At 31.2% G+C, this 14,754-nt stretch overlaps 2 protein-coding genes across 2 annotated transcripts; both read left to right on the top strand.

The window, feature by feature from the left end:
• Positions 1 to 1,889: 1,889 nt before the first annotated feature.
• On the top strand, positions 1,890 to 5,887 carry LOC112001800 (probable purple acid phosphatase 20). Its single transcript, XM_065761159.1, has 6 exons — positions 1,890 to 2,054; positions 2,700 to 2,991; positions 3,729 to 4,303; positions 4,782 to 4,855; positions 5,104 to 5,126; positions 5,706 to 5,887. Exons 1-6 carry the CDS (start codon positions 1,890 to 1,892, stop codon positions 5,885 to 5,887), a joined length of 1,311 nt encoding a protein of 436 aa, XP_065617231.1.
• A 3,736-nt stretch (positions 5,888 to 9,623) lies between these two features.
• LOC112041036 (probable purple acid phosphatase 20) lies at positions 9,624 to 13,579 on the top strand. Its single transcript, XM_065761165.1, has 5 exons — positions 9,624 to 9,788; positions 10,440 to 10,731; positions 11,469 to 12,043; positions 12,479 to 12,570; positions 13,390 to 13,579. The coding sequence occupies exons 1-5, from the start codon at positions 9,624 to 9,626 to the stop codon at positions 13,577 to 13,579; spliced, it is 1,314 nt and encodes a 437-aa protein (XP_065617237.1).
• Positions 13,580 to 14,754: the final 1,175 nt, after the last annotated feature.

Consider the following 14,754-nt stretch of genomic DNA (forward strand, 5'->3'; position numbering starts at 1 on the left):
GAGAAAAAAAAATACTTTTAATAAAAATTTTCATTGACGAAAATGAGTTGAAAGAATATCTCTTAGCATCTCTAATCTAGCTTGGCAGAAAACATCATTAAAAAAAAAAGCCATACTTAATTTTAATAGTGTTCTTCATTGGCCATATCTAGTTAGGTTTTTATTGACCTATTTTTCCAAATACTACAAAATACAGGAGTTTGTCCAAATGGACACCATAAATGGCAGTACTAGAAATTCGTTTTCAGAAGCTGTCACTGAAAAGGAAGCCATGGCCACATTTGCATGCAACCACCATACCCTGAAAAAATGTTTAGCAAAAAAACCTACCCCCAGCAAACACTACACATACAGTTATCAATTATCATACTATTTTGTACCACATACACGACAATATAAATATAGATAGTAAAATAGGTATAGGCTATAAAAAAAAAAAAAAGCCATACTTTTAATAGTGTTCTTCATTGGCCATATAGAGTTAGGTTTTTATTGACCTATTTTTCCAAATACTACCAAATACAGGAGTTTGTCCAAATGGACACCTAAATGGCAGTACTAGAAATTCGTTTTCAGAAGCTGTCACTGAAAAGGAAGCCATGGCCACATTTGCATGCAACCACCATACCCTGAAAAAATGTTTAGCAAAAAAACCTACCCCCAGCAAACACTACACATACAGTTATCAATTATCATACTATTTTGTACCACATACACGACAATATAAATATAGATAGTAAAATAGGTATAGGCTATACAAAATCTCATTAAAAGACAGGTTCTTCAAAAAATATATATATATAAATAGTGTGGGGATAAGAGCCCAAATTTGTATATTGGGCATTGGACCCTATTCGAGGACATGGATATGTCCAAGGAGGAGCAAATGATTAGAAGAGACCCCAAAATTGAGAGTCACGGAGGAAAAGGATGGAGGAATATAGTCCGAGGAGTGTTTCCTTCTCAGATACGATGAGTATCGGTCAAGCAGGTATTTGGGCAATTTAGGTGACCTTCCAGGAAGTTCCAACGATAAGGATGAACTTTAGGCACGAACAAATGTGATAAGAATACAGAAATATCTAAAAGAAAAACTGTTACCATCGCATTTAATGCACTGAAGCAACTTTTCTAATCGCATTTATGCGAAGAACACTCCAGAATAGTGCAGTCTCAACTACCGCCATTCATAAAGAGCCAAAGAAGATGTCTGATGGGACATGTACTCGAGTGGAGGCTCAGATGATTAACAGGTGTATGATCAAGATAGTCTGAAGGGAAACTATATAATGTAAAAAACCTCCTATAAGTAGGGGGAAAAAAAGAGTGAGAAAATGAGAGAAAAAGAATTACTTTAGCACGGAGGACTGTATTAGCTTTTAAGAATATTGTTTCAATTCATAATTCATCTCCTCTGACATTAATTTCATCAAGTTTTCAGTGTGTTTTTGTGTGTGTTCATCTTTAAATCCTTACTAGACGTTGTCCAATTTGCAAATAGTCCAGCTCTTTCACTCACTCTCTACAAATCTATTATATTGGGCTCACATTTCATACTTTTTGGACTTGGGCTACAAATCGTGACCCTACAAATAAAAAAAAAGAAAATTTTCCACTTTTGAATCTTAAGAGTGTCTAATTAAGATACGTACATTCCTTTTATGATTCCTTTTGCTAATTATGTCATCATACAGTGTCATGGTTTTTTGTAATATATAATGACACCAATCCTTGTATCCAACGACACGAAACATAACGGGAGAGAAAAGTATTCACAAGTGAGCCCTGCTCTTATTCTTCGAGGGCTCTCTGTGAATATATAACTTACTCTCATTACGTTAATATATAATCTTTTTCATCAAAAAGGAAAACTCTAATCTACAACCACAATGGGTTTGCGAGGGTTGAGGCTGTTTCTAACATTTACAGTGGTCTTGGCCTTTGCCGGATCCATTGGTGGCGTTTATTCATACAATCGCCCACCTATGCGCAAAGCCCTTGTTGCTCGTCACTTGGACGAAAAAGATGGCATTGATGAGTATGCACCGCAACAGGTATTAATTAGTTTTTACGTCTGTGGAAAAAGTTAACAGATATATAAGAATATTAACAATATTTAAGAATATTTGTTAATAGACTATTATTAGATATTTTTATAAGAAAACAAAAAAGTAACTTATATTTTTTTTTCTTCAGTTTTTTATATTTTTCATGAAAGTTGTATTAAAATTTTTATAAAATTGTCAATTAACAAATATTCTAAAGATACAAAATTATTATTTTCAGTATGAATCTGCTGCCAAAAATAACGGAAACAAAATTTTGTGCATCTGTTTTTTCGCTTGAGAAAATGTTTTCATATAAGATTTGATTCTAGAAATGATTTGTTAAACTCTAATAAAATCTCGTGTCTTGTCATCAACATAGAGTGAGATTTTTTTTTTTTTTTCCCTTAAGTCATTCTGGTACAATTTTTTTTTTGAGAAACATTCTGGTACAAAAATTGATTGTGTATATATCGCACAATTCGTTGCGTATTCTCTTTTCCTTGATTCAATCAAAATTTAAAAGCAATCAATATCGATCTCATCCTTGCCATGCAAATACTAATAGCTAGTGAATGTTGATCCAGTCAAAGTTCACTGATATATAGTCCAAAGTGTCTATAAAATCCAATAATAATGTGTTACTGCATATAGGTGCATATATCTACAGTTGGCCAAGACAAAATGAGGATTTCATGGATTACTCAAGCCTCAACCGAGCCAATAGTACTATTTACAGAAACTGCTGGGCTATATCAGAATGCCTCACTTGGGACTTCATCTTCATACAACTACATGACATACAAGTCTGATAATATTCATGAAGCAGTAATTGGTCCATTAAAACCTGATACAGTTTACTTCTACATTTGTGGCAAAAATTCCAGCAAAGAGTACACTTTAAGAACTCCCCCCGCTCAACTCCCAATTAGATTTGCTGTTGTAGGTATGTAAAAGCCGACTATATACACATTACAACCAAGAGAATGTGACATATATATATATATATATATAAATTACTCTTAAATAAATTTATCAGTTTTTTTTTTTTAAGAGTTATTCTTAATGAGGCAACTAAAGAGATGCTCTAATTAAATTGATTTTTTAAATATTTGTTAGTTTTCTTTTCAAATAGTTTTGAAAATAAAGTAAAGATATAATAGAAACATTAGTCAATTAATGACTTTTATTTTTAGAAACAGAATAATATTTTGGGACATTCTAAAATGAAATAGATGATAAACAAACTGAAATGGAAGGAGTATAAATATTGATAACCATTAGGTTATAATTAGTGATTGAGTAATTTAATATGAAGACCATGTGTCATTTCGGCATTATTGTATGAAGTAGAATTTTAACAGTAGAATTTTAATTAATGAGTTTTTACTATATAAATTTTTAACTAATTAAAAAACTCTTTAGCATTTTGAGTATTTGCCAAATTACAGTAAATAACATTTCAAATTAGATTGTAGAGTTTCGTTTTTTAAGATTCAAATTTCAGTTTTAGTTTTCAACTTTAAGGAACAATTTCACCAAAAGAACTTTAGCCTCCTTAAAACACTTTTAGAGCCCTCCAAGATCAAAACGCTTGAGAGTTGAGACACACTCATATGTTTTCCATATTTCATACTCATACTCATACCATTTTACTTGATGTTCAATGCATGTATAACGCAGGTGATCTTGGACAGACAAATTGGACCAACTTAACCCTCCAACACATAGCAAAATCGAACTACGACATGCTGCTATTGCCAGGGAACTTAGCATATGCCGATTTCTTACAGTATCTTTGGGACTCATTTGGAAAGCTTGTGGAGCCACTGGCTAGCAAGCGGCCTTGGATGGTGACCCAAGGCAACCACGAAATTGAGAAGTTCCCATTGCTTCACAAAGAAAAATTCACAGCCTATAATGCAAGATGGCGCATGCCATTCGAAGAGAGTGGCTCAAACTCAAACCTATACTATTCTTTTAATGTAGCTGGGGTACATGTTATCATGTTGGGTTCATACACAGACTTTGATAATACTTCTGCACAGTATCAATGGTTACAGGCAGACATGGGGAAAATTAATAGGAAGATAACTCCATGGATCGTCGCCGTTGTTCATGCACCATGGTACAATTCCAATTTCGCTCATATCGAGGAGAAAGAGGAGGTTGACATGAAGGAATCCATGGAAGACTTACTTTATAAAGCTCGCGTGGATGTTGTTTTTGCTGGACATGTAGATGCCTATGAGCGCTTTGTAAGTCCTACTTTACTCTACTTCATTGCCATCTATTAAATTTAGTTTTGGTGCTTGACTGACTATATTCTCTATGTAAAACTCTGGAAAATTATTAGATATTCTTGAAATATCTGCCTCAAATTAAAAAAAAAAAAAAAATCACTTAATAAGATAATGAAATATTTTTTTAATTTTTTTATTAATTGACTTGTTTCTTTTTCTCAAAAAAAAAAAAAATTAACTTGTTTATATTAGTTTCAACTTTTGACTACCACATTAGTTGCATTAATATAAGAAAATTATTTGTTTATCCTCTTTCGTTCATAAAGGATCTTACCAAGAAACTTATATAATTAGTGTATTCCACCATAAATATAAAAAGATAAAACATAACATACTAAAATTCTCTAAAAGTACCTAATAATTACTTATTAAGTAGCAGTAGAATTCTGTGTGACTAATACGTTTTCATTTGTCATTGTTGCTTCTCTCTCAGACTCGTGTTTACAAAGATAACCCCGACATTTGTGCTCCAGTTTATATCAACGTGGGGACTGGCGGTGGCCGGAAATAGTGAAGGCCTTTCATTCACGTAAGATTCTTCATATCTTCTATATCATGGCTAACCTTGTGATCAACTTAATACCGTAAAATAATGCTTATAGTACTCGTAGTAATAGGCAGTGAATGGTCTAGACTGAAGCTAACTGACCATCTTTTTTATATAGCTCGGTTTTGAATTAAGCAATAGAAATACTTTATTCCGGTAGATATTTTATTTTTATTAATTTGTTATAACAAGTGCGGAGCGAGATTACAACCCTCGTTTTTTCTTATAAAAGTGATCAAAAAATACTACTAAATTACATGACACTCAGTCCAATAGACATTAATTAGGAGTTATTTTTTCCAATTATTTTGTTTGAGACACCTACTCAATTAATTAAATCATGGCTAACCTTGTCATGATCAACTTAATACCATAAAATAATGAGATTACAACTGAAGCTATAGGTAGTAAATAGTCTAGATTGAAGCTTATTGAACATCTTTTTTATCACTTGCTTTTGAATTAAGCAATAGAAATACTTTATTTCAATTGATATTTTAATTTTATTAATTTGTTATAACAAATGAGGAGTGAGATTATTAAGCAATAGCAATAATTTTTTTATCGCTTGTTAATTTTCTTTTTTGAGGAGTGAGATTATAACCCTAGTTTTTCTTATAAAAGATATCAGACAATACTACTGAATTAACTCACTATTGCGCGCATTTGTTTTGTTTTGATGACATTACTAATCTCAATCGTAAAATTGATTCATTTAAAATGAAAATGTTTTTTATACCCATAACAAGTACAAACTCTGTTGTTTCATATAATTTAACTTCATGCATACTTGGTCTTACAGGTTTCAAGAGCCACAACCCGGAACATCAGTTTTCAGGGAAGCAAGCTTTGGGCATGGGGAATTCGCCGTGGTTAACTCAACCCATGCGCAATGGACATGGCGCAGAAATGATGATGATCAAGCAATTGTTAGAGACATGGTCTGGTTGATAAGCCGATCCTCTGACTCCAGTTGCAGTACTCAAGTGTAGAACTAGCTAGAACTAGAATTTGAAATTTTCATGTTTCATTTACTTCAGTAGATTATAAGAAAAAAAGCTAAAAATATATTAGTCATGTTTTGTCCTACTAGTAATAAATATGCATGAGACTAATTGTTTACCAGGAAATAATCACTGTACCTGGAAACATATTTCAGTTTCTTTAAATTATTTAATGTTAAATGCGTGATAAACAATAAATTTTCCATTCTTCTGTAGTCAAATCTAGATTGATTTTTTATTTTTTTTTCCAGCTTATTAAAAGGGAGTAAGCTAATAATTTTGATAAAATATGTGTGTTTGGATGTAAGTTATACTTTTATTTATGTTAGAATCATCAATTTTTATTGCAATAATATTTTTAAAAAATTTCACTATTGGATCATAAGTTCTCATCAACTATCAAAAATTTAAATTTCATATTAATCATATATTATTTATTATCTATTTGATAAATATGTGTTAAATAAAAAAAAAAAATTGAGTTGTAGAGAATTTATAGATAAGATACCGTGAAGGTATCAATGAATCAACTCATTTTTACTTCTCCCATAAAAAAAAGATTTAAAAAAAAAAAAAAAAACTCATTTACTTCTTCTTCTTCTTCTTTTATTATTGTTATTATTTTTTTTTTTAAGAATCAACTCATTTACTGGCCAAATGGGCCGCTTTTAATCGTATTGGGCTGGTCCCCTGTCGCTCTTTTGTCCCAGTGTGTTTCCCGTAAACGACGTAAAGCATAGCCTTCTTTGAAGTTTAAAGTTTAAACTACTTGTAGCCGTAGTCTTGAAATTCGAAGAGTTTTTTAAAAACGACTTTTGGCTGGTGCATTTTCTTAACTTCCAAATTTAAATGGCACGAAATGTCTGTTTGGATACCGTTTATTGTTAAAAATTAAAAACTGAAAATATTGTAACAAAATAATTTTTAAATGTGTGAATAATGGCGTGAGATCCAGTTTTAAAGAAAAAGTTGCGGAATGAAGATACTTGTGAGTCCTGTGAACAGTACACGAGACCCACATAAAAAAACACAAAGACACATTAGCCGTGTTTCAGCTATATCCAAACACTTACTAAGTCTTGATGAATCCATCTACACCTAAGAAAATTATTGAATACTCCGAGAGTATTATAAATGCCTACTTTCCCATTTTACATGAATTGTGGGTCTTACTATAAATTTAATTAGTAGAATCTACAATTATGTGAGAGGAGAGAGTATGCATTTATGGTACTCTAAGAGTACTCAATAATTACCCCTGCACCTAAAGGTCTTACATATAAGTAACTATATCAAAAATGAAAAAATAATAATAAATTTTTTATAAAAATTAAAAAAAAAAAAAAAAATCCCCCCCCCCCCCCCCCTTTTTATTTGTTATTTAAAAGTCATAGAAAAGAAGAGGTTAAAAAGTACGGTAAATTTGATTCTTAGTTGACTCAAATTGTCAAAGATCGTCTAAGGGTCATAGGATGATAGAAATGACAATTCGTTTTAATCCAATAAATTTATGATCCAAACCTAATTCAGCCAACCATTTGCCAAATCTTGCTAAAACAAATCACACTTGCATAAAATAAAATAAAATAAAATAAAAAGTAGAGCCAAGATGGAGTGAGATTTTAAAGTAATCATTTTCATGGAAACAAATCAAAACGTTAACGTTTATAAAATAAAAATAAAAAACAACAATCTTGACGTGATTTTGCCCTTTTATTTATTTATTTATTTATTTCTTGACTTATAGGTATAAAGAGTGGGTGGGTACAAGTCCTTGAAATCCGAATATAAGATGATATCTATTCCTATTTCCGTTGTCTTCCGCAAGATAGAAATGAAATTCAGCTAGTAACAATTTATGAAAATTTTGTAAATAGAACTGAAACGTTAGAATATTTTTATTTTATATTGTAAATGCGAGTTTTACTAGAAAATACATATGTATAAATAATATACAGTATATTATGCGTAGTTTACTAACAATATTATCAACTTGACGGGCATTTGTTAATCTTGTTTGGCTGTATTTATGTTGAGTTGTTGACCTCACACATATTTTAGAAAATTATCTTGATGTGCATCGGCAACTTATTTGTATAATGTGAAATATTTGAAATAAAATTGAGATAAAAAGAAAAAAAAATAGTTTATTTTTGAATTGTGAGGGAAAAAAAATACTTTTAATAAAAAATTTCATTGACGAAAATGAGTTGAAAGAATATCTCTTAGCATCTCTAATCTAGCTTGGCAGAAAACATCATTAAAAAAAAAAGCCATACTTAATTTTAATAGTGTTCTTCATTGGCCATATCTAGTTAGGTTTTTATTGACCTATTTTTCCAAATACTACAAAATACAGGAGTTTGTCCAAATGGACACCATAAATGGCAGTACTAGAAATTCGTTTTCAGAAGCTGTCACTGAAAAGGAAGCCATGGCCACATTTGCATGCAACCACCATACCCTGAAAAAATGTTTAGCAAAAAAACCTACCCCCAGCAAACACTACACATACAGTTATCAATTATCATACTATTTTGTACCACATACACGACAATATAAATATAGATAGTAAAATAGGTATAGGCTATACAAAATCTCATTAAAAGACAGGTTCTTCAAAAAATATATATATATAAATAGTGTGGGGATAAGAGCCCAAATTTGTATATTGGGCATTGGACCCTATTCGAGGACATGGATATGTCCAAGGAGGAGCAAATGATTAGAAGAGACCCCAAAATTGAGAGTCACGGAGGAAAAGGATGGAGGAATATAGTCCGAGGAGTGTTTCCTTCTCAGATACGATGAGTATCGGTCAAGCAGGTATTTGGGCAATTTAGGTGACCTTCCAGGAAGTTCCAACGATAAGGATGAACTTTAGGCACGAACAAATGTGATAAGAATACAGAAATATCTAAAAGAAAAACTGTTACCATCGCATTTAATGCACTGAAGCAACTTTTCTAATCGCATTTATGCGAAGAACACTCCAGAATAGTGCAGTCTCAACTACCGCCATTCATAAAGAGCCAAAGAAGATGTCTGATGGGACATGTACTCGAGTGGAGGCTCAGATGATTAACAGGTGTATGATCAAGATAGTCTGAAGGGAAACTATATAATGTAAAAAACCTCCTATAAGTAGGGGGAAAAAAAGAGTGAGAAAATGAGAGAAAAAGAATTACTTTAGCACGGAGGACTGTATTAGCTTTTAAGAATATTGTTTCAATTCATAATTCATCTCCTCTGACATTAATTTCATCAAGTTTTCAGTGTGTTTTTGTGTGTGTTCATCTTTAAATCCTTACTAGACGTTGTCCAATTTGCAAATAGTCCAGCTCTTTCACTCACTCTCTACAAATCTATTATATTGGGCTCACATTTCATACTTTTTGGACTTGGGCTACAAATCGTGACCCTACAAATAAAAAAAAAGAAAATTTTCCACTTTTGAATCTTAAGAGTGTCTAATTAAGATACGTACATTCCTTTTATGATTCCTTTTGCTAATTATGTCATCATACAGTGTCATGGTTTTTTGTAATATATAATGACACCAATCCTTGTATCCAACGACACGAAACATAACGGGAGAGAAAAGTATTCACAAGTGAGCCCTGCTCTTATTCTTCGAGGGCTCTCTGTGAATATATAACTTACTCTCATTACGTTAATATATAATATTTTTCATCAAAAAGGAAAACTCTAATCTACAACCACAATGGGTTTGCGAGGGTTGAGGCTGTTTCTAACATTTACAGTGGTCTTGGCCTTTGCCGGATCCATTGGTGGCGTTTATTCATACAATCGCCCACCTATGCGCAAAGCCCTTGTTGCTCGTCACTTGGACGAAAAAGATGGCATTGATGAGTATGCACCGCAACAGGTATTAATTAGTTTTTACGTCTGTGGAAAAAGTTAACAGATATATAAGAATATTAACAATATTTAAGAATATTTGTTAATAGACTATTATTAGATATTTTTATAAGAAAACAAAAAAGTAACTTACATTTTTCTTTTTTCTTCAGTTTTTTATATTTTTCATGAAAGTTGTATTAAAATTTTTATAAAATTGTCAATTAACAAATATTCTAAAGATACAAAATTATTATTTTCAGTATGAATCTGCTGCCAAAAATAACGGAAACAAAATTTTGTGCATCTGTTTTTTCGTTTGAGAAAATGTTTTCATATAAGATTTGATTCTAGAAATGATTTGTTAAACTCTAATAAAATCTCGTGTCTTGTCATCAACATAGAGTGAGATTTTTTTTCTTTTTTTCCCTTAAGTCATTCTGGTACAATTTTTTTTTTTGAGAAACATTCTGGTACAAAAATTGATTGTGTATATATCGCACAATTCGTTGCGTATTCTCTTTTCCTTGATTCAATCAAAATTTTAAAAGCAATCAATATCAATCTCATCCTTGCCATGCAAATACTAATAGCTAGTGAATGTTGATCCAGTCAAAGTGCACTGATATATAGTCCAAAGTGTCTATACAATCCAATAATAATGTGTTACTGCATATAGGTGCATATATCTACAGTTGGCCAAGACAAAATGAGGATTTCATGGATTACTCAAGCCTCAACCGAGCCAATAGTACTATTTACAGAAACTGCTGGGCTATATCAGAATGCCTCACTTGGGACTTCATCTTCATACAAATACATGACATACAAGTCTGATAATATTCATGAAGCAGTAATTGGTCCATTAAAACCTGATACAGTTTACTTCTACATTTGTGGCAAAAATTCCAGCAAAGAGTACACTTTAAGAACTCCCCCCGCTCAACTCCCAATTAGATTTGCTGTTGTAGGTATGTAAAAGCCGACTATATACACATTACAACCAAGAGAATGTGACATATATATATATATATATATAAATTACTCTTAAATAAATTTATTAGTTTTTTTTTTTTAAGAGTTATTCTTAATGAGGCAACTAAAGAGATGCTCTAATTAAATTGATTTTTTAAATATTTGTTAGTTTTCTTTTCAAATAGTTTTGAAAATAAAGTAAAGATATAATAGGAACATTAGTCAATTAATGACTTTTATTTTTAGAAACAGAATAATATTTTGGGACATTCTAAAATGAAATAGATGATAAACAAACTGAAATGGAAGGAGTATAAATATTGATAACCATTAGGTTATAATTAGTGATTGAGTAATTTAATATGAAGACCATGTGTCATTTCGGCATTATTGTATGAAGTAGAATTTTAACAGTAGAATTTTAATTAATGAGTTTTTACTATATAAATTTTTAACTAATTAAAAAACTCTTTAGCATTTTGAGTATTTGCCAAATTACAGTAAATAACATTTCAAATTAGATTGTAGAGTTTCGTTTTTTAAGATTCAAATTTCAGTTTTAGTTTTCAACTTTAAGGAACAATTTCACCAAAAGAACTTTAGCCTCCTTAAAACACTTTTAGAGCCCTCCAAGATCAAAACGCTTGAGAGTTGAGACACACTCATATGTTTTCCATATTTCATACTCATACTCATACCATTTTACTTGATGTTCAATGCATGTATAACGCAGGTGATCTTGGACAGACAAATTGGACCAACTTAACCCTCCAACACATAGCAAAATCGAACTACGACATGCTGCTATTGCCAGGGAACTTAGCATATGCCGATTTCTTACAGTATCTTTGGGACTCATTTGGAAAGCTTGTGGAGCCACTGGCTAGCAAGCGGCCTTGGATGGTGACCCAAGGCAACCACGAAATTGAGAAGTTCCCATTGCTTCACAAAGAAAAATTCACAGCCTATAATGCAAGATGGCGCATGCCATTCGAAGAGAGTGGCTCAAACTCAAACCTATACTATTCTTTTAATGTAGCTGGGGTACATGTTATCATGTTGGGTTCATACACAGACTTTGATAATACTTCTGCACAGTATCAATGGTTACAGGCAGACATGGGGAAAATTAATAGGAAGATAACTCCATGGATCGTCGCCGTTGTTCATGCACCATGGTACAATTCCAATTTCGCTCATATCGAGGAGAAAGAGGAGGTTGACATGAAGGAATCCATGGAAGACTTACTTTATAAAGCTCGCGTGGATGTTGTTTTTGCTGGACATGTAGATGCCTATGAGCGCTTTGTAAGTCCTACTTTACTCTACTTCATTGCCATCTATTAAATTTAGTTTTGGTGCTTGACTGACTATATTCTCTATGTAAAACTCTGGAAAATTATTAGATATTCTTGAAATATCTGCCTCAAATTAAAAAAAAAAAAAAAATCACTTAATAAGATAATGAAATATTTTTTAATTTTTTTATTAATTGACTTGTTTCTTTTTCTCAAAAAAAAATTAATAATAATTAACTTGTTTATATTAGTTTCAACTTTTGACTACCACATTACTTGCATTAATATAAGAAAATTATTTGTTTATCCTCTTTCGTTCATAAAGGATCTTACCAAGAAACTTATATAATTAGTGTATTCCACCATAAATATGAAAAGAAAAAACATAACCCCGAATTCTGTGTGACTGATACGTTTTCATTTGTCATTTTTGCTTCTCTCTCAGACTCATGTTTACAAAGATAACCCCGACATTTGTGCTCCAGTTTATATCAACGTTGGGACTGGCGGTGGAAATAGTGAAGGCCTTTCATTCACGTAAGATTCTTCATATCTTCTATATCATGGCTAACCTTGTGATCAACTTAATACCGTAAAATAATGCTTATAGTACTTGTAGTAATAGGCAGTGAATGGTCTAGACTGAAGCTAACTGACCATCTTTTTTATATAGCTCGGTTTTGAATTAAGCAATAGAAATACTTTATTCCGGTAGATATTTTATTTTTATTAATTTGTTATAACAAGTGAGGAGCGAGATTACAACCCTCGTTTTTTCTTATAAAAGTGATCAAAAAATACTACTAAATTACATGACACTCAGTCCAATAGACATTAATTAGGAGTTATTTTTTCCAATTATTTTGTTTGAGACACCTACTCAATTAATTAAATCATGGCTAACCTTGTCATGATCAACTTAATACCATAAAATAATGAGATTACAACTGAAGCTATAGGTAGTAAATGGTCTAGATTGAAGCTTATTGAACATCTTTTTTATCACTTGCTTTTGAATTAAGCAATAGAAATACTTTACTTCAATTGATATTTTAATTTTATTAATTTGTTATAACAAATGAGGAGTGAGATTATTAAGCAATAGCAATATTTTTTTTATCGCTTGTTCATTTTTTTTTTGAGGAGTGAGATTATAACCCTGGTTTTTCTTATAAAAGATATCAGACAATACTACTGAATTAACTCACTATTGCGCGCATTTGTTTTGTTTTGATGACATTACTAATCTCAATCATAAAATTGATTCATTTAAAATGAAAATGTTTTTTATACCCATAACTAGTACAAACTCTGTTGTTTCATATAATTTAACTTCATGCATACTTGGTCTTACAGGTTTCAAGAGCCACAACCCGGAACATCAGTTTTCAGGGAAACAAGCTTTGGGCATGGGGAATTCGCCGTGGTTAACTCAACCCATGCGCACTGGACATGGCGCAGAAATGATGATGATCAAGCAATTGTTAGAGACATGGTCTGGTTGATAAGCCGTTCCTCTGACTCCAGTTGCAGTAGTCAAGTGTAGAACTAGCTAGAACTAGAATTTGAAATTTTCATGTTTCATTTACTTCAGTAGATTATAAGAAAAAAAGCTAAAAATATATTAGTCATGTTTTGTCCCACTAGTCATAAATATGCATGAGACTAATTGTTTACCAGGAAATAATCACTGTACCTGGAAACATATTTCAGTTTCTTTAAATTATTTAATGTTAAATGCGTGATAAATAATAAATTTTCCATTCTTCTGTGGTCAAATCTAGATTGATTTTTTATTTTTTTCCAGCTTATTAAAAGGGAGTAAGCTAATAATTTTGATAAAATATGTGTGTTTGGATGTAAGTTATACTTTTATTTATGTTAGAATCATCAATTTTTATTGCAATAATATTTTTAAAAAATTTCACTATTGGATCATAAGTTCTCATCAACATATCAAAAATTTAAATTTCATATTAATCATACATTATTTATTATCTATTTGATAAATATGTGTTAAATAAAAAAATAAAAAAATTGAGTTGTAGAGAATTTATAGATAAGATACCGTGAAGGTATCAATGAATCAACTCATTTTTACTTCTCCCATAAAAAAAAAGATTTAAAAAAAAAAAATTATATATCGTAGCCGTAAGGAAGTTTTTTAAAAACGACTTTTGGCTGGTGCATTTTCTTAACTTCCATTTAAATGGCACGAAATGTCTGTTTGGATACTGCTTATTGTTAAAAATTAAAAACTAAAAATATTGTAACAAAATAATTTTTAAATGTGTGAATAATGCGTGAGATCCAGTTTTAAAGAAAAAGTTGTGGAATGAAGATACTTGTGGGTCCTGTGAACAGTACACGAGACCCACATAAAAAAAACACAACACACATTAGCCGTGTTTTCAGCTCTATCCAAACACTTACTAAGTCTTGATGAATCCATCTGCACCTAAGAAAATTATTGAATACTCCGAGAGTATTATAAATGCGTACTCTCCCATTTTACATGAATTGTGGGTCTTACTATAAATTTAATTAGTAGGATTACAATTATGTGAGAGGAGAGAGTATGCATTTATGGAACTCTAAGAATACTCAATAATTACCCCTGCACCTAAAGGTCTTACATATAAGTAACTATATCAAAAATGAAAAAATAATAATAAATTTTTTATGAAAAAAAACAAAAAAAAAACAAAAAAAAAAAAAAAA

The sequence above is a fragment of the Quercus suber genome, unplaced genomic scaffold (assembly GCF_002906115.3).
Source record: "Quercus suber isolate HL8 unplaced genomic scaffold, Cork oak 2.0 scaffold_18, whole genome shotgun sequence".
NCBI classification, from domain to species: Eukaryota; Viridiplantae; Streptophyta; class Magnoliopsida; order Fagales; family Fagaceae; genus Quercus; species Quercus suber.